This window comes from Ostrea edulis, chromosome 6 (genome assembly GCF_947568905.1).
Source record: "Ostrea edulis chromosome 6, xbOstEdul1.1, whole genome shotgun sequence".
NCBI lineage: Eukaryota > Metazoa > Mollusca > Bivalvia > Ostreida > Ostreidae > Ostrea > Ostrea edulis.
In genome coordinates, this window is record NC_079169.1 from 34,627,719 (window position 1) to 34,649,956 (window position 22,238).

The following is a 22,238-nucleotide window of genomic DNA, read 5'->3' on the forward strand; positions in this document are numbered from 1 at the left end:
AAGTCAAAGGGGAAAAGAATTCAAGGAATCATCCACTTTTATAAAAGAATAACATCATATCATCTCTTCGAAAGAAAAAAATTGTTTGTATCATCTGCCCTTAAGTCGGAGAAAACAAATCTATGTAAGCAAGGAAGATGTATGATTAAACTCATGTGCAGGAATATATAAACTGGAAATAAATTAGAATAGTTGAATGACTGGAGACACTTTATGTAAATGAGCAAGATTATGTGTGAGGAATATTGTATGTTGTTGTTTTCCCCCCAGACAAAATCAGAAAGATTACTTATCATTTTCAAATAAAAGTCGAATGTACAAGAAGTTTTTACTACTATTCCCGCACTTTCAATTTATTATGCACTGACATATATCACTGGCCCGATGAGTGGTCGGCCTAGTGATAGTCCCGCGTAGCGTACAGATTCGAGGTGCAAAACTTTAAAAGATTTGGTTGAAAATGTTCACTCCCGGCTATATAATTGCTAATACTTGCTGTAGAATGGAAATTCTGTAATACTCGCGTATCTAAGTTTTAGGAATCAACACAATGAAGCATTTTAATTGGCACCTGTATCCGCAGTAATCACAATACATCACATACACTGATGTCAGCTGTTCAGACGACTATTCCTCTTCATGTTTATCAGCTTCTATTACCCAAACTCTGCTCACCGTAGCTCGTTTTTGCTGTCATAAAAAATCTGAACAAAGAATGATTGAAATTGAAAATTTGTCATTTATTACAATACCAAATGACGAAAGAAATCTTCAACATAAGATTTTGGGGGAAATCAGATAATACATTCTACATGAAAGTACCTGCAAAGCTAAATTACTCAAAGTCTGATTTCCCCCAAAGAAGACAAAATAACTTAAATAATGCTACGCTATAAGATGACAAATAAAAATTCATCAAAACAAACCCAGAGCAAAAAGATGGCGAACAAATAAGGCCAACCCAAATGATTAAAAGCCTATATAAAAAGATTGCATAGCACCGGAGTAAACCTCCATATTGAGGACGGAAAGTTGGGGTGGTGGAGGGTTGAATAAAATGAAAAAACTTTGATCCGCTTTACAATTTGTATTCACTGAATCCCATGTATATGAAAAGGCTAACGTGTGCAAAACACAAGCTATCGCGTGCCTATCCAAGCCATTGATTGGCTAACAAACTTGAGGCCCCCAACGGGGTAAAGTTATACGAGGTCCCCAATAGGGCAAATGACACATATATACGCTTTAAACATAAATGCTATTATGTTCCATAATATTGATTTTATGTTTATCAGCTTCTATTACCCAAACTCTGCTCACCGTAGCTCGTTTTTGCTGTCATAAAAAATCTGAACAAAGAATGATTGAGATTGAAAATTTGTCATTTATTACAATACCAAATGACGAAAGAAATCTTCAACATAAGATTTTGGGGGAAATCAGATAATACATTCTACATGAAAGTACCTGCAAAGCTAAATTACTCAAAGTCTGATTTCTCCCAAAGAAGACAAAATAACTTAAATAATGCTACGCTATAAGATGACAAATAAAAATTCATCAAAACAAACCCAGAGCAAAAAGATGGCGAACAAATAAGGCCACAAGATATGAAACACAGTATCATATCGGCGCCATCCAAGGTGAGCAGAGAGAAATAACTAGTTTGACTGTGGAGAGTTAATAAACATTTATCACACATGAACAGTTAAATACTGACCCGATTGCAATTAACAGTGTATATGGTTACCAAAGTTGACACATTCCTGTGCTATAACATAAAGGATATTGTATATAACAAGACATACTTTTGACATATCTGTGTATAAAAGGATAGCGTAACTAAGTGCGTCAGTAAGGTATATTGCACCAACCACATATAGCAATGTATACAGTACCAATGTGTAGCATATAAAACAGAAATTTTTTTCTCTACAACTTGCGAAAAAGAATTACTACAAAGAAAATATAACAGATACCAACTTGCAAAAAACCTATTTTGTTTAAATATTTACATAGTACCAAACTTTTTGCAGCAGTTAAACACTGACCTGCTCGAAGTCTTAAAATTGATATAACAGTCAATTGATACAGTCCTTAGCAGCAGTTAGACACTGACCTGCCCAAATTTTCAATTGATATATGCACGCAAGTGATGCAGTCTTTAGCAGCAGTTAGACACTGACCTACCCACTGATTTATGCACGCAAGTGATGCAGTCTTTAGCAGCAGTTAGACACTGACCTGCCAAAGGTTGTTGCTGAACCTGAATGCGCCCTGACTACCAAGTAAAAAAAAAAAATCAGAGGATGGGGTAGAAAATAAGTTAAAGGTTGAACGCAGGTATTCTTATGTAGCGACGAAAGGCATTAGAGTTCCATCTGCCTAATTGTTTGATCAGATTCTCAGAATAACCCAGACTTGTGGCATATGTAGCAGCACCTATTCTAAAACTATGACCTTTGTACAACTTTGGGTTCAGACCAGCAAAGGTTGCAGCGGCATAGAGTTGAGTGGAGACATAAGAATATGTAACAGGGTTTTCCCCTATGAACTGGAATAAGGGTCCCGAAGAATGCTTGAAATGTGATAAATAGCGATGCAGAGCTGCCACAGGGCACATTGTTGGATCTATGCTGCTCACAAGTGTAATGACAAAAGGATTGTTATGTTTCTGATTTTTGAAATGATGTAGAACTATCTGCACTGATTTCAGTAAAGAACCCTCAAATTGAAAGGCGACATTTGACCGCTGCACCACCAAACTGCTACTTCCTGCAGATTTTGAAACCACTTCCCCAAGGCGAAGGAATGCATGAAAGCATAATTTAAACAGAGCATCTAATATGCAGTTGGCTTTTGCTGCAACCGTATGAGACAAAGCCGCAATAAGTTTTGCTAAAATATCTTTCGTTATCGGTAGCCTTGAGTCTACAGTCCCTGCCAATTTGTGACAACCACGCAGAAGTTTCTTTACTACAAAGGCTTGAGAAGGATCTGGCAAATTGAACAATTTGTGGACATGGCCCAGAGCAGATATGTGTGATGATATAGTGCTTGCACTCAAATTGGATTGAAATAAATGTCCAATGAAGTTGCATACATCAGAGACTTGCAAAGGTAAGTTAGTAACTGGTTTGTAATTCAGGAATAGGTCCCAAGACCGCCTATATGCAGCTCGAGATGCCTGTGTTAAGGAAGCTGTCAGAATATGAGCTGTTGCTGAAATTAAATTTGCAATAAATGTTCCGGAACCGGGGTGGGATACTGCTCCAAATATGGAGCTTGGAACCGGGCTATCTGAGAAAACTACATCTAAAATCGAACCCACATTAGAAATGTTGGGGGTGTCCATGGGAGAGACAAACTGTGGTCCAGGTAGGACATTGGTAGCCCCCACACTATGGGTTCCCAGGGCTCACACTAGACCAAAATTTTGTGTCGCAACCTGGCGAGCGTGCATCGACTCATACATGTTTACTGTAGATCTATATTTCATGTATATTATTCAAGAGGCATATACAACATATTATATCTCTGATTATTCTTACACAATGTATACAACATAGCTTTGTTTAGCTTATTGTGAAAATCGATCGTATTTCAGCAGATTGCTTTTTAGTCAGTCTGATGACATTGCAGCACAATCATGGTTTTATTTCTAAATATTGTTTTTGGCTAAGTTGACTCCATTCTATTTCAACCACAGTAAATCTGGGCATCAAGGAAAAAAGGGGCATGTCAACTTCCAACAAACTTGATGAGTGAGAAAGTTGGCAAACTAATACTACTGTAAACACCAAACAGTATACCACATGACATCCAGCAGTTCGCCTGTATAATAAAATGGACTTGTACATCGCAACAAGGGCTATTGTTCATGATAACTGAATTTGACTGAAATTCAATAGCCCAAAGAACACCTCTAGGCACAATAATATATAGATAATATAACTTGATAGAAAGAAACTAAATGCCAAATCTGGAGGCTGTTTTTAGTTATCAAAGAATATAAATATAGTACCATAAGTAGGTGTCAGGGAAATATGTAGTAATAGTAGCGTCATACCACTAACCTTTCCCTACTTTTAAATCATACTCATGTTAATTGATAACAATGGAATATCATACTGAAATGCCTCTCAGTGTAATAGACATTGCATTTTATGTATCTCTATAGCACAGGCCTTGCACTCTGCCCTGCTGCTACTTTACAATATAGACAGATATATACTAATAGTTTATATCTATATAACTCTGCAACCACACACTAAATGTTTCCGTGGCAATAATGACACATTATACTGAATGCTTCCTGGTAATTATGTAAACATTATACTGAATGTTTCTGGGTAAGTATGTAAACATTATACTGAATGTTTCCTTGCAATAATGAAACATTATACTGAATGCTTCCTGGTAATTATGTAAACATTATACTGAATGTTTCCTTGCAGTAATGAAACATTATACTGAATAGTTCCTGGTAATTATGTAAACATTATACTGAATGCTTCTTGGTAATTATGTAAAAATTATACTGAATGTTTCCTTGCAGTAATGAAACATTATACTGAATGCTTCTTGGTAATTATGTAAACATTATACTGAATGTTTCCTTGCAATAATGAAACATTATACTGAATGCTTCCTGGTAATTATGTAAACCTTATACTGAATGCTTCTTGGTAATTCTGAAAACATTATACTGAATGTTTCCATGCAATAATGAAACATTATACTGAATGCTTCTTGGTAATTATGTAAACATTATACTGAATGTTTCCTTGCAATAATGAAACATTATACTGAATGCTTCCTGGTAATTATGTAAACCTTATACTGAATGCTTCTTGGTAATTCTGAAAACATTATACTGAATGTTTCCTTGCAGTAATGAAACATTATACTGAATGCTTCTTGGTAATTATGTAAACATTATACTGAATGTTTCCTTGCAGTAATGAAACATTATACTGAATGCTTCCTAGTAATTATGTAAACCTTATACTGAATGCTTCTTGGTAATTCTGAAAACATTATACTGAATGTTTCCTTGCAGTAATGAAACATTCTACTGAATGCTTCTTGGTAATTATGTAAACATTATACTGAATGTTTCCTTGCAATAATGAAACATTATACTGAATGCTTCCTGGTAATTATGTAAACCTTATACTGAATGCTTCTTGGTAATTCTGAAAACATTATACTGAAGGTTTCCTTGCAATAATGAAACATTATAGTGAATGCTTCTTGGTAATAAGTAAACATTATACTGAATGTTCCTAATAATAATGAAACAGTATACCGACTGCTTCTTTGTAATTATGTAAATAAACATTATACCCAATGTTTCTTTGAAGATATTGAAGAATGCTTTTTAAAGTGTTTCAAACACCAATAACACCCATGGCCTACATAGGCAAGGCCTAAAATAACTCAAGTTTGCATTTAATTTTTGATGTGTTTATACTGGCCTGAGATCTTTGGCGTTAATAATTATGGCGTTGCGTGTACTCCGCAGAAACTTCCTCATGGGCTGATCATTGGCTTGAGTACATAGCAGGTGTACTAAATCTGGGCCGATGTATGACAGGGACTCACAGAATCCACGGTGTGGCCAAAACACAATCCCTTGGGCGTTGCAAATAAACATCCAAACGGCGCACATATGAATGTCCTATCACCATCGCCTTGCACGTTTGATCCGCCATCATCACTGACGCGACGCGTCTGCTGAGCGAGTGCACAAAGTTACTGTACCAATGATTCAACCCACGAGGATGTTAACATGTACTAGTTAACAAAACAAAACTGCAAGTCACTTACACTTAGTGCAAATCTCCAATGCACAAACTATAAACCTTACTGGATTTCTCAAATTTCAACACGCTTTCTACAAGTCCAAACAATCAAAACTTTCTAACCCTACAATACATATGCATGAAGTATTTGCTCTCAACATATTCAAATTATGACATCCATATTAGCATTATCATCAACTGATGTTGAAAATACTATTTCAATAAATATCAGAATGAGATGATTGATCTTACCAAAATTGTAAGCTGCGCTGAATCTAATTAGATGTGCTGTAGAAGATGAATAGGTGTTATCACCCATCATACAGTTTGTAGTATTATATAATGTAAAACGGAACTAACATCATCCATAGATGAGAATCAGCTGCTGTGCTTACAAATATGTACACCTTTTTAGACATATGCACTAGCCTCATCAGCAATGAACACCGAGACTTGCGTCCAAGGTAGAAAATGAAGGGACATAAATAAACAGCAGTATCACACAAATGTTGCATTAAAGCGAGTTCATTAAGAATACGCTGAATATGCCACTTATTAGCTATATTATATATATCCTCACCAATGCACACACAGCATGAATTCACTTCTAGTGATAAAAATATCTTACTGGACAATAGAACAATGTATAAAATGTTCCTTTAGCATGTCTTAAATTTGCAGGTTATGTTATATGTAAAACATATATCATACATATATGGAAAACCCGGTCGTGCTACCCAAAGGAACTCAAATGTTTCACCCATATGTAATGTGTCAAGTTTCAGCAAAATTATACTGAAAATTACCACAGAGGGAATAATATCCTTAACCATTGACCTGCCTTTTAAATGTGTAATAGTTCATGACAAGTAGTCTGGTATCCTAGAACATTAAAGCCTTAATGTTTCTAAACACTACGAAATATCCATCATGTAATGTATTCACCAGCATTAATGCACACTTTGTATGTTAGCTGTCTGCTACAGAATTTGTACAGGATTTTAAGGCAAGCATGCAGTATATATTTAGGGAAACATTATATTGAATGTTTACCAGCTAAAATGCAATGCTAGTAGAAGGATAGCAACAGAGCAAGGGAGATGAGAATACTTATAGATGTATACATTATACTCGATGTTTCAAATGACCTTCAAGTACACATGTACTGACTATTCACAAAGCAGTATATCTCAGTGATACACATGACATGTAAACATACTTAATGTTTAATAGGTGATGTAAGTACACATACTAAATGTCTAACACTTAAATGCACTGCTCGGTTGAGGATAGCACCAGGGTAACATATATCAACAGTATAATGCATTTACTAGTAAACATGACACTGAATGTTTACAAACTTAGTATGATTGCCAGGGGTAATGCAGCAACAGACGATAGACTAATAATCATATATGAATGCTTCAATGTGAGGTTTAAGACAACATTATACCGAATGCCTCCAATGAGATTTAGGTGAACAACTGAAGATATACTGAATGTTTCAATAATATATGAGATTCAAGTGAACATTATACTGAATACTTCAATATAGGATTTAAGTGAGCATTATACTGAATGCTTCAAATTAGATTCCCCTGAACATTATACTGAATGTTTCAATAATCTATGAGATTCAAGTGAACATTATACTGAATACCTCAATATATGATTTAAGTGAGCATTTATACTGAATGCTTCAAAATGAGATCCCGATGAACATTATACTGAAAGTTTCAATAATCTATGAGATTCAAGTGAACATTATACTGAATACTTCAATATAGGATTTAAGTGAGCATTATACTGAATGCTTCAAATTAGATTCCCCTGAACATTATACTGAATGTTTCAATAATCTATGAGATTCAAGTGAACATTATACTGAATACTTCAATATAGGATTTAAGTGAGCATTATACTGGATGCTTCAAAATGAGATCCCGATGAACATTATACTGAATGTTTCAATACTCTATGAGATTTAAGTGAACATTATACTGAATGTTTCAATACTCTGTGAGATTCCAGTGAACATTATACTGAATGGTTAAGTATGAGATTTAAGTCAAACATTACATGAATGTATCAGATATATATCATCAGCTGATATATTTAAATAGGTCTTTTTTTTCTTTCTTTTTTTTTTTAGCTGTTATTATAACAGCATTCCTGATGCTTCTCAAGGAACTTTCTCATAGGTTGGCAATTGGAGGGCGTTGATAATAAGTGAACTCCGTCAGGTCCGAGGAAAGACAGATACTGCCAAAATCTTCGATGGGGCCAAAATATCAACCCCTGTAAATTATCTGTCATTACCCGTAGATGGTTATTAATGGCGATGACTTGGGAATTGAAACGCTGACCCGCAACGTATGGTAAATGACGCAACAGTTGACCAATTAACACATGTTTAACCCCAACTCCTTCGTGTAAAAATTTTGCAACAGCGACAATGTCCGTGGCAATCTTAAGAGGGTCTGAATTCACTTTAATGTCATTTTCCCCGATTTGAATAAGCAAATATCTGGGATGGCGGAGGGAAAACTAAGTATTGTAGCATCCTGGGATAGATGCGATAAACGTAGACCTCCTTTACCCTTCATTGTTACGGAATATGCACCCGCATCCAAATTCAGATTAGAAATTTTATTTCTGATTGTGAATTCATCCAATCGCCTGATGAAGGAATGTCCCAAAATCACAACATCCATGATATGACCATTAGCCATTGTTTACAAAACGCACGCCACTCCAACGCCAACACTGTAGGAAAGTTCACCGAAAATACCAGCTCAAACCGAGCGAATAGATACGTAACTGAAGTTAACGAATCCGCACAGTCATTCAACTTACTTGTTGTTATAGAAATTAAATTTGGATCCTTCGATTTAAACAAAATGAATAAACTTTGATCCGCTTTACAATTTGTATTCACTGAATCCCATGTATATGAAAAGGCTAACGTGTGCAAAACACAAGCTATCGCGTGCCTATCCAAGCCATTGATTGGCTAACAAACTTGAGGCCCCCAACGGGGTAAAGTTATACGAGGTCCCCAATAGGGCAAATGACACATATATACGCTTTAAACATAAATGCTATTATGTTCCATAATATTGATTTCCTCTCCCGATATTTCAAAAAAGTTAATTTTCGATAGCAGCTAGAACGTCGCTACGAGTTTTTTTCATTGGAAAGAATACCTTTCATTACCAATTTTTATTCAATCGAATTAAATCTTAGAGCGAAACATACGCAATATAAAAATATTGCCTCAAAGTGAAAAAAGAGGTGGTAAAATCCGGGAAAATATCAAATACATGTATGGGTTTGACGTTCAATTTCAAGTAATCAACATCCGGTTTCACTAATTAAGGTGACATGCGATTTGGGTAAATAGTATACATGGAAATCAAGGAAAGAAAAAATCCGCAAAAGACACTTTAGATTTCACCCCAAGCATAGGCAATTACAGGGTGTTCGTGGCTCGAGTCTAAGTTTAAGATTCCTGTAATTCAACCGTTAAGTACACACTATGATGGTACATACATGTATTGTCGTTTGGAACATATCCTCTGCGACGATATGCACGTACCCTCTCGGTACATATTATCCGTTGGTACATATACTATATAAATATTGCATGTAGTTGAGGGTAACATTGAAAATTTTCAATGTTACCCTCAACTACATGCAATATTTGTTTTATTATACTGAATGTTATGTAAACAACAAAGCAGAAAGACTTACGTCTGTTGACATTTGATCAATCACTGTTATGCGATTTTTCGTATATCAATGCGGGTATTCGTGTTTGTTACAAACGCTCAAACGACGTCGTCTAACAATCTACGGCGAACCATACGCGCATAAATTTGACGCATGTGATAATTTTTTATAATATCACCCGTTGTCAAGTACTGTTACCCGTTGCTAGATACTGTCACCCTGGAGGGCGTGGTTTCTGTTCTCAGAGGGTAACAATATGTTTTTTCAAATGCTTCTCGACCAATGAGATTCGAGTATTTTACATGAAAGTATAATAATACATATTGTCGCCGATGATAATATGCGCCGAGACAAGGCATATTTTTTTGCATCATGGTACATACTCTCGTCGGAAACAATAGACCATTGGAATATATTGTCGCTGGCCGCGATAGATGGGAAGGGGGAGGGTGACGATAACTATAGGTATCTCTGTAGAGAATATTTAGCTGTGGTTAGATGCTGAATTGTTTAATGCAAATGAATATTTGGAATTCTTGTACGATTCCAATACCATTTTCAATGGAGGCTGTGATCGCCTTTTTGTTAATCTCATTAAATGATTACATGTTTGACTTGTTTCATTTTGTATATTAATAAATTTCAATTTAAAATATCTTTAATATGAAAATATCACTATTTTAACAAATCACTATCTAGGGCTTTAAGTGTATGCATCTTTTGTTTTTACTTTCTTAGTAACATGCATGTACAGCACTAGTGCTCTCTCTCTCTCTCTCTCTCTCTCTCTCTCTCTCTCTCTCTCGTACTCAATCTCTTAAGTAACCAGTACGAAATGATTTGATCATTAAAGATATATGATGGCATTGTTGAATAAAAAAGAAAAATATTGCATACATTTTAGTATATAGTCTACATTTGTAAAAATGAAATAGTTAATTATAAAAATCCAAACTTAGTTCAAGAAGTCTCATTCCTACATGTAGATCAGTACCTGATGCTTCATGTACATCTAACAATGGAGAGGGTTTGTGTCGGTATATATTGTAGAAGGAGTCATATAACAGCCTGTCTACATATATACAGGTTTCACACCTCCAGTTTACAATCCTTTGAATTGGAGTTCAAACCTCCTTAATAAAACAAAAATAAACACCTGTTGATCTGACAAATTTTGAAAACACAAAAATAGACGTATAAATATTCCGGTTCTAATGATATTAGTCTTTGATTATTGTATAACCCGATGAAAGAAATAAAACCCACATGAAATGTGCGTAAACGTATGCATTTCATTTTTTTTTTAAAGAAGTGTGATTATGACCGTAACTAAACTTACGCGGACCGGAACATAAATAATAACCCGGAACGAAAATTATAGGTATTTAGCATTCCTAAATCATGCGACACCGGACGACAATATGTACCGTCACACACACTTTGAATAAGATCATTTCGATTTGCTGACAAATCAACAAAGAGGGAAAATAGTATCAAATGTTTCTAAGATTATCCACAAGTTGTGCAACTCGGCTTTTCTCGTTATTACGAGGAAATTTTCTCGTAATTACGAGATAATTATCTCGTAATTACGAGATCTTTTCTCGTAATTACGAGATCTTTTCTCGTGATTACGAGATAATTATCTCGTAATTACGAGATCTTTTCTCGTAACAACGAGATCTTTTCTCGTATCTTTTCTCATAATAACGAGATTTTTTCTCGTAATTACGAGATAATTATCTCGTAATAACGATATCTTTTCTCGTAATAACGATATCTTTTCTCGTAATTACGAGATAATTATCTCGTAATTACGAGATCTTTTCTCGTGATAACGAGATCTTTTCTCGTAATTACGAGATTTTTCTCTCTCGTAATAACAAGATCTTTTCTCGTGATAACGAGATCTTTTCTCGTAATTACGAGATTTTTCTCTCTCGTAATAACAAGATTTTTCTCTCTCGTAATAACAAGATTTTTTCTCGTAATTACGAGATAATTATCTCGTAATAACGAGATCTTTTCTCGTAATTACGAGATAATGGAATGTGAATTTATATTTTTTACATGATACTAATAGGCTTTCGTAGATAATCTCTACATACGTTCACCGAAAATTTTGTATTCCATAGGGGTGCTGCCATTTTATGTTCTTTAGTTGCTTCTACAGTTATTTGTGTTTTAATCTTAAATGCCAAAAATACAAGACTGACGTGCAATTTAAAATTCAAACACTAAATTTGTTAAAAATGAATGGTGTGATTAATATGTTGTACGGTGTGACCGTTGAGACGAGCGAAGCCCATTAACATCTTGCAACACGCCTTTATCCGCCTCTTCATTTAACGCGGGAAATATAACGCGCTTGATGTAAACAGTCACAAATTGTGACGTCATATTAGCTGCAATGTTTTTTCTTCTTCTCTCGAACCAAGCAAAAACAAAATGTTTGAAGCTATGAGTAAGCTTGTCTGGAATTTAAAAATGTTTATGATACTTTCTAAACAATCGAATTATTTTAATTACGGGTTTGTCAATGAAGTATACCACAGTGACGGCGACATTTTTTCGGAAGCATTATGGGTGATACTCATCTTTTTTCAACTGATGAAGAGTAAATCACGTGACTCATATGTGTAATCATTGGAGAGAGCTGGTCGCGTCGCTTCGTGAGCTTCGCTCGCTATTATTGTAACAGTTTTTAGCCAATTATCAAATAGAAAAACAGTAATAAACGGTACGATTAAATAGATGAACAAGTTCATGAGTTTCTTAGAATAACAATATACGATATACAATCTCTACCCAGAGTTGTCGTTCCTTGCTCTCACTTACACTCTCTACCCAGAGTATTTGTACGTGAGAGCAAGGAATGACAACTCTGGGTATTTTACCGGTTAGCAGCTCCTTTATTAACGGGGACACATCGCATATTTCCAAAGTATACAACATTATATGTATTTTGTCTTTCTTATGCTTATTGTAATTGATTATCATTTAATAACGTTTCATGTGATGACTTAACAACGATGCTGATTGGTTGAAAAATTTGTTTGATTTCTGTGTCAAAATTTCGTTCTGAGTTCATCTGCACTAAACACCACGCGGGGCTACTTTTCTCTGGAATGTGTCTTCCCCATTCTAATTTTAACGCTATTTATAGAACGGTATTTTCCTCACAAGCATTATATATCCTAATATGTTGTACGGTGTGACCGTTGAGACGAGCGAAGTCCATTAACATCCTGCAACACTTTTATCCGCCTCTTCATTTAAAGCGGGAAATAAAACGCGCTTGATGTAAACAGTCACAAATTGTGACGTCATATTAGCTGCAATGTTTTTTTCTTCTTCTCTCGAACCAAGCAAAAACAAAATGTTTGAAGCTATGAGAAAGCTTGTATGGAATTTAAAAACGTTTATGGTACTTTCTAAACAATCTAATTATTTTAATTACGGGTTTGTCAATGAGGTATACCGCAGTGACGGCGACATTTTTTCGGAAGCATTATGGGTGATACTCATCTTTTTTCGGCTGATGAAGAGCAAATCACGTGACTTATATGTGTAATCATTGGAGCGAGCTCGTCGCGTCGCTCGCTATTATCGTTTGATTTTTGTTTTTCATTGCTATAAAAAATAAGCACAACTAAAGATATGAATAAGATACAAAATTAATTTAAAGAAACAACATACATAGGCGATGACGTGGCAGAATGGTCAACTTGATGACGTAGACTACTTACTGGTAGACACGAGTTTCCGGTATGAATCTTTTGCTTTACGAGATCGGTAACATGACGGAGCAAGTGGCGACTTCTGATCTGGTAAATATTAATGAAATTGAACTGCGTTATATGGCGCTCAGTCAACAAGTGCATTTTAGATAAAGAGGTGTTGAGCTTTTTACTCGATATTGAATTGGAGCCGAGTTGCATTCCACCGTTCCAACGGCACAACCAGTGTTCAACGTCTCCTCCAACACGATGCAGCATAAATCCAGTCACCACTTGTTCGTTCTCCTCCTTTATATTTAATTCACCTTTTAACCATTGGACCTTTAATTTGGCGTATAATCCATTTAAATCTGCACAGTAACTGTACCTGATCTGAACGCACAGCCATGCCGTTTTGTTGTTGTTTTCATTCTTACATATATGTATTTCTACGCGCCATTTCAAAAAAGTTAATTCATGCATTTTGATGGGAGAAACTATTTGTTTTTCTATCTTAAAAACATAATTAAAGGATAAGAAATAAAACTTATAATTTTTTGCTTGATGCATGTATCAAACGAAAAATTGGACGGAAAACTTTTTCATCAATGCGCTTCGCGAAAGATAACTCCCATTATTAACGTACACACAACGTACCGGAAGTATACAATAATGCAATGTATATACATCACATGTATTTCTGAATGAGTAAAACTTTAATAAAAGTCTTTATTTTCATCAGAATCTTTTTTATTACACTCACAGACCAGGTCCCCATACCCCTACCAGTGTCAATCTGTGACTGATAGTAGTGCGGTATTTAATGTCTAGAGGATATTCGAAATACAGTCATTTAGGGTATTTCGGGTCAACCCGATTATTGGGAGTCGTCAGGTTTATTCAGTAGCAGTTCACACTAAACGTGAAAGAAAACAAAATTTTGTTGCAGTCACGTCCAGGAAGGTTTATTCTACGTATTCACACAATTAACAAGTGAAATACTAAATATAAACAGCATACTTAACACTTTCATTAATTGGCATGCTGTCGCGATCGGAGAATTTTGGTGTCCAAAACGAAGACAATTGTTGTTTTCATCGATGTTGTGAATGTTACGATTGACGAAACAATACATATTATATACTGCTGGAAAGGTAATTTTATACACTTTCCAATGCAACTTTACTAAACTTAATTACAATAAATTCGTTGGAGTTAATAGCGTATTTCTTACCCCCTTCGATTTAGTGTATTTCGGGTCACGTGCCTTTTAAAAGGTACATCTTTGTCGAGTCTTTGCTGTGCTGCATGTTGATGTTTACAATATACATTTTCATTCTTATTTTTAGAAAATGTGTTATCATTAATTATAGATTGTAAAATTGATTAATTACGATTAAATTTTAGCTGTTCAATGTAGCAAAAGACATCTTATCACTGCCACGGTCCACTTCAGCCTCTTTCTTTAACAATATAGCTATACAATATATCTTTATCAAGCCTTATAAAGCATTGTAGAGTTTCTAAAAGTATTTAAAATACCTTGTGTCAACTTCTAGTTTAATTAATTTAAAAGAGTAAAAACAGTGATTGACAGATGAAATATGACTGGAAAGATTCATGACAAGGTAAATAAAATGTTTCTAAATCTATATAGCTATGAAGGTACGTACAGGTAGCTTATGGACAATATATAATACTACACACGAATTAAATATTTGTAGAATAATGGGGGAAACTAAGAGGGAAAAAAGAAACGCAAATGTAGTTTGGATTCCAGAAAATGTTCCAGAACACTTTTAAAATGTTAAAACTGATGAAGAGAGGGGTCGCAAATTACGCGATATAGAAGGTCTTCCCTGTGGATATGTTCCAAGAGGTTTGGCATACATGCATGTGATGGGTGCTGGAGCAGATATTTCTGCAATCGTTACATATATACTGGTGAACCAAAGCGAAGTTTTCCACTCTGCCCCCCCCCCCCCTATGGTGAAAAAAGTGGGAGGTGTAGGAAGTCCCTGTATAAATACAACTTTAAGTATGATTCTAAAGCTCCCATGGTGCGTTGACTAAACATTATTCAACAGCATGCTGAAAATATGCCTAAAAAGTTGGTAAATGATGTGTCTTTATCACAATTCATATTGTTGCACGAATGAGATGTTTTTATCTAGATTATTTATATGCTGGTGAAATAAAAAGTATTGTATGCATATAAAGAGAACATCAATTCCTAAATGTCCAAAAATAGACCACATGTTCCATTTATATAAATAATTTATACTAGGCCTAAGTATATACTTTGTTTCTGTTTTTGTGTTTCAAAGAGAGAGAGAGAGAGAGAGAGAGAGAGAGAGAGAGAGAGAGAGAGAGAGAGAGAGAATACATGTATATATCTATCACTATTTATTTTATATGAGTCCAAATAATGCAATGTTCCATTTTTGATTCACGTTGGTTTGAATATTTTTGTTATATTGGGCTTTACATGCTAGTAATTTTTTCCCCATACATACATCACCATATCAGCATAGGAGTGAAAGATTCGTTAAACAATATACATGTACATCAATCTTAATACAAAGGTGTTATATTTTGTTATATAATATTACCTTTTTTATTGTTACTTTCAAAGATATCTTAGTAGTCATTGTTTCAAATGAATATATAAAATGACTTCAATTATTTTTTGTGAAATAACGAAAGGTGTCTTTTTTTTTTTGGAATTGGAGACGATAGTTTTTTTGGTCCGTCTGCTTGATCCGCACATGTTACATCGCGTGTGTATATCAACTTAAAACGTAAGCCATTTGTCCAGTAAAAATACATTTCTGACAAAATTAAAAATAAATTATAGCAATACTACCTAATCATGGTCACAAAACGATATTAGCAAGCCTTTTATTTAGATTTTATATACTTTTACGAAGTGACTCGAAATAACCGGAAGTGACCCGCAATACCCCAAATCTTTGGTCCAAGTAAAACTCCCGTTAGAGTCGTATTATCAAAGGTAAACCCAAATCGATTTATAGATCTATTCACTCGGAAAATGTACTTCCCAATAATACCCAACAACCAATAATAACCATGCTAGTTTTATTTACTGCAGTAAAAATGTAAAAAGTGACCCGAAATACCCCAAATGACTGTATGGTAGTGGCATTTCTTCCTCACTGAATTAACTGGATTTTTAGTGTTTAAAGAAAAGTGGAGTATGGACTGGGGAGGTGTGTGTGTGTGTGTGTGTGCTAAAAATGCTATTTGCTTATTTCAACAATATTAATTGCAAGGCAAGGCAAATTTAAAAGGGGTCATAAGCTACAGATGATACAATATTCGCTTGCAAGTTGCACTGCCCCTAGTTCCTGAATTCTGAAAAAAATAAAAATAAATAAATAATAAATATTCCAACCATTCATTCTCAGACAGATTCTGATACCACTCAGCCCCCAGACTGGCCAGAGAGTTCTGCTTCTGTCAGTTCTGATGCAACTCAGCCCCCAGACTGGCCAGAGAGTCCAGTGTTTCGGTAAATTCTGATAACGATGCAACTCAGCCCCCCCCCCCCCCCCCCCCCCGACAGCTCTACCAGAAGTTCTTGGAAAAGACTTGCTGATATTTAATAAATCAGTTTTCCTATTAGTTTTACTTTTGCTCTTGTTCATCAGTTCATTAGGCTATGGCCCAATCTGATTAAATTTAAGATCTTTGATCCGCTCCGTATACCTCTTCGTTTCCTGTATCTGTGAAGTCCAGAGGTGAGATATATTCTTTCCAAAACAACTAAGAATGTTCGTGGAACAATTTAGTATCAATTGTTTTCCTTTCTATGTTGTATGCCTTATATCAAGAAATAACTTTTCCGTTTTTGACAACCTGACGGTAGGGGTGTTTAAGATACTATACCTCATTTTCTGTAAGAAAGTGGAGTAAAAAGAATTCAGATTTGGATTCAGCATACTCAAAATTGGTAATTACACCTAATGTTTTGGTTTTGGCTAATGATGTTTCAAGAAATAAAGTTGTGTCACTTTTCGATGTGAAATGAAACATTTTCCGTTTTTGACAACCTGAAGGTAGGGGTGTTTAAGACACTATATCTCATTTTCTATAAGAAAGTGGAGTAAAAGGAATTCAGATTTGGATTCAGCATACTCAAAATTGGTAATTACACCTGATTTTTATTATTTTGGGTAATTTTTAAAAAATGGGTGGTGGTTGCTAGTTTCATTTCTTAACTAATAGTTAGTTCACCGAAATATTGCAATAATTAGCCACTATACGGATCTGAATCTAAACCCCGATTTCACAAAGTCTAATTTAAGGACACAACGCATGTTTTTAAAATTTTTCATTTTTTCAGCACAATTAATTCTTTTCATGCCTAAAAGTACTTTAAATGTGTTTTAAATTAAATATTTTTACGCATTTTTGAAGTTTAAAAGCGACGAAATTCAAATCTTGCGATATGCATAATTGTATGCGCCATTATCTGTGACGTCATATGCGCCCTCGGGTTTGAAAATATGTATTAGCCATTTCATAAACAGATTAGATTTAATCAACAAAAACCCAATTATCACTTTAACGGCTTGTAAATACTATTGCATTGAAATGTTGTATGCCGTGCTCGGGTGTACTAGTTGTCGGTAGAAAGGATTTAAAATGAGTAATTTTCAACTTTTCGAAGAAAGGTACGAGAAAAAAGACGTGGACGATTTTTTTGTTGGGCAAGAACTTTACCTTACCCCCCCCCCCCCCCCCCCCCCAGTCACCTTTTCAAAAACCGCTTGGACAGAGACCCTGATAAACTACGATAAAATGGATATATCGAAGCTAAGCAAGATAATTCTGTTCTAGTCTTCAAATTCAAAACACACTCGGATCAACTGACCATCACCTTGTAACAACATACATGGTATAAGTTAGGAAGGGCGCATGTGACGTCATTGTACCACGTGACTACCTAACTAAACTTTTGAAATCTGAGCTTAGATTTAAGTCTGTATTGTGGTTAATTTTCGCAAAATTTCGGCGAACGAACTATTAGAATTAATTACAATAAGCATAAAGAAGACAAAATGCGTGTAATTTTGTATACTTTGAAAACATGAGATGTGTCCTTTAAATAGTTAGGTAGTCACGTGGTACAGCCCTTCCTCGATCAACTGATTGTGAAAGTAGTGTGAAATATTATTAAAAACTCAGCTTTTAGGGGCCTAATTTATTCACCATGGACAACATTTGAATCGATGTAACGTTGACAAATTTCCCGAGTCTTATATGTTTTCGCCACCACTGCATACAATTAGCGACGTACATACCCATATTAAAGGTGGTTTTTTTTTTTTTTTTTTTTTTTTTTTTTTTTTTTTTTTTACAATGGATTAGTGTCCGGTCCATAACTTCTTTGTCATAGGCATACCATATTTGACACATGAGTGTATCACCATATTTTTACACTCAGGAAAGAGGTTATTTATACGTATTAACAACACCCTTTGGGAGATTGGGGTAAGCGGGGGGTATTCTTAGTGAGCATTGCTCACAGTGCCTCTTGTTAAATCTCGTAAAATTATGTCAACTAGTAAGGTTAAAACACTTTAAAAAACTCTATGTTTATCTTAAAAATCTATGAATTAGTCTGTCCTCCTTAACATATTTTGTAAATACTTTTTCATTACATGTATATTGTATATTTGTACATACTCTGACCTTATTCTTACTCAATGTATGTTTATTTAATGCACCTCATGTACCATATATAATGTGGTTTGAGCGAATAAATGAACTTAAAATGAACCTTCGAAAAATTTAAAAATACTCAGACTAAATCCTTTCTACCGGCAACTAGTACACCCTTACAAGGCACAAAACACCTTAGAACAATGTTATTTACAAGCCTTTAATGTGATAATTGTCGATTAAATATAATCTGTTTATGAAATGGCTAATACCTGTAGATGTTTTCAAACCCAAGAGCGCATATACGTCTCAGATAATGGCCCGTAGAATTATGCATATCGCAAGATTTGAATTTCATCGCTTTCAAACTCGAGATACAACGCAAAATATTTCATTAAAAACACATTTAAAGTAGTTTTAGTGATGAAAAGAATTTTGCTGAAAAAATTAAAAAGTTTAGAAACATGCGTTGTGTCTTTTAATCTTTGTTAGCCCACTTCCTATGAATGAAATTTTGTTCATACCAAATATTCGAAAATCCACAGGATGTAGGTTAAAATCCTAGTGTGAGAAATTATGTAGAAAAATATCACACAATAATTCTGATCATTTACAGACAATATGTAGAAAAATCACATAATAGTGCTTTTTATTTCCACAGGTGTCTGTAACTTGGGACGTCATCATAGAAATAAAACTACTTTATCGACCGTCTATACGTACACTAAAAGTAAAATATCTTTGAAGGCGGAGAAAGCGTTGGACGGGAAGTTTTTAAATATCACTGGAGGGGATTGCGCAGCAACAAAGCACGACTTAAGTCCTGAGCCTGCTTGGTGGATGATTTCCTTGTCGTCTGTTTCAAGAATCTACAAAATAAACCTCATCTTCAGAGAAAATTGTAAGTGCGTTGTAAGGGAACACTTTCTGATCCTCCCCTTTTATTATATCAGAATACATTTGAATCTGTGCTGTCCCTTCTACTGGCCCGTTCGGTTTTGTCGTACCAAAGCTTATCATTTTCTTTAGTGGAACCTTTCAAATTAAAGGCGCGTAAAAAGTCGTGCTACCGGAACACCATACATTGCCTATGCATACGTAATAGCCTATATTTATATATATATATATATAAGACTCCAAAGTTCGATGGTCGCTCCAAAGTGCGATGGTCTGCGCCAAAGTGCGATGGTTTGTTAACTTTACGGACGCCAAAGTGCGATGGCCACGCCAAAGTCCGATGGTGCGGAGTTCAGTAACGTTTGTGACGTCACTTCATTGTGAAATCATGCTTAACGTCTTTCAAAATAAAGTCGACGATATGCAACACGGACGACAGCAACGACAAGGTATACACGGTTGAGGATAGTGAGAACGGCAAAGTACACTTGTCGAACTATCTATTTCGCCCAAACATTCTTTGATTCATGATCATTTATTACTTGTGACGTACACGTAATAAATCCTGGGGATATGCTATAATGCAAAACACTATACGATTTCGCGTTGGAAAATTCTGTGTTTAATAAGACGACAAGTAGATGGTAATCTTCTTATTTTTTATGCATGGATTTTGCACTGATATTTTAGTGAAACAACACACGGTTGGTACCGTCTGTAGCACAACACTGTTTCGTTTACAAACCAATGGATTTTGGCGTGTCACACCCTCGCACGTTGGCGTGTCACACCATCGGGGTTTGGCGTGACCATCGCACTTTGGAGTCTTACACACACACACACACACACACACACACACACACACACACACACATATATATATATATATATATATATATAAATTATGGCATCGACTACAAATCATAATCCATGGCCGTAGGAACCGGGGGGGGGAGGCAATATTTCCCCCCAAAATTTTTAAAATTTATATAGTAAAATTAACATACAGTGTAATGTATAATTATTTTTAAGCGGAAAGTTCATTTCATTCAATAAGACTCAGAGTCAGTCAGTGTGACTGTCCTTTAGCTTAAATTAAAAAAAAAAAAATCATGAAAAGCACTTAATGCCTTAACATTTCTTAGGGCATCATCCAAAAGGTCGTAATCATGAGGTAACGGTTCGGTTCTCGTTCCCAGCTCCGCATCTGGCGTCCAACCTATGATATGTAGTGACTGTTCCTTTGCCAAGTGTCCGGCACTAGTGTCGTTTAAAGTCCTTTACCGGTATTTGTTGACGACTCATACGAGTGAAAAAAAAGGTATCTAATATGTGTGACCTTGACTATCTTTCAAGGTCTAATAATTCATTAGATAGCTTGTTCATAGAAACTTCGTCTTGATACAAAAATGTCTATGCCCAACTGCCCTAATACCAGTTCAATGTTTGTATATACATGTATTTAAAATCTTTTTGTTTAGCTAATATGATTAATTGTTGACTTTTTTATCATCCCAGTTTTTATGGTAAAGGTAAACCCGATAATGTGTGAAGTACTATCTATCAGTGACGTAACACCCCAATGTGACATAGGTCATGACGTGTAACAACTTTTTCAAAGCTTGTAAAGTCTCAGGCTGTCAAGACCTGTTTCATTCTTGGTCCAAGAGTAGACACTATCGTACCAGTGTAAGATCAACCTTCCGCACAGTTTTAACTTTGATTATATTTCACAATGTATGCCCAGACGGACGAAAGAAAGGCATTTTTCGAAAAAGTGCACGAAGAAGCAAGGAATACAGGAAAAAAGGGATAGGAAGCACTAAGTTTTCTTGTTAGACTCAAAGGGCAAATTTTTAAGAAATATCCTCTTCCAACAAGCATACCTAACATCCCAACTTCGAATATTCGAAAAGATGCTGTTTCCTCAGAGCTTTATCCAAATGATGCTCCTTCTGAGCTTATCCCGATTCAGATATATGGTAATGGGAATTGTTTATTCAGAACTCTCTCTCTTTTTGTGTTTGGACATGAGGACAATTTTAAGGAAATGAGGGTACGAATTGTGTTTGAACTTGTTTCAAATCTGAAGCGCTACACGAATGAAAACACTTTTGTGACCATGTCCACAAACAAAAGTTCACTTCAATATGTCTTTGAAAGTTCCCTGTGATGAGAGTCTTTAATTACTGGTGATTTGATTGCTTCGTTACAAAAGGAAACAATAAAAACAACCCAGAACGGTTACTATTCAAGCCTTTTACATATGTTCGTAGCTTCTAACGTTTTGCAGAAACCAATCATGTCGATTTTCCCCGAGGTACAAAACCCTGGTGTAAACAGACAAGATCATAATCAGCTTATTGTTCCTCTTGACCGTGCTGATGCTAAAGAA

The 22,238-nt window shown here is 35.2% G+C and overlaps 2 protein-coding genes across 3 annotated transcripts in view; one reads left to right on the plus strand and one right to left on the minus strand.

Annotated features, from left to right (window-relative positions):
• LOC125683345 (uncharacterized) overlaps positions 1-22,238 on the plus strand; it is a 61,493-nt gene that overhangs the window by 14,070 nt on the left and 25,185 nt on the right. Inside the window, exon 2 of the mRNA XM_048924408.2 lies at positions 19,608-19,847. Within this exon, the coding sequence (XP_048780365.2) occupies positions 19,608-19,847 (240 nt within the window). The remainder of the gene's footprint in view (positions 1-19,607; positions 19,848-22,238) is intronic.
• LOC125683346 (uncharacterized) lies at positions 720-4,959 on the minus strand. Of its 2 annotated transcripts, none has more exons than XM_056139408.1 (2): positions 2,245-4,959; positions 720-2,119 (listed from the first exon to the last, which is right to left on the minus strand). In XM_056139408.1, the coding sequence occupies exon 1, from the start codon at positions 3,353-3,355 to the stop codon at positions 2,327-2,329; it is 1,029 nt and encodes a 342-aa protein (XP_055995383.1). In that variant the 5' UTR covers positions 3,356-4,959; the 3' UTR covers positions 720-2,119; positions 2,245-2,326. The 2 variants fall into 2 exon arrangements, with proteins under 2 accessions (XP_055995383.1, XP_048780366.2); XM_048924409.2 differs by having other exon boundaries at positions 720-2,186.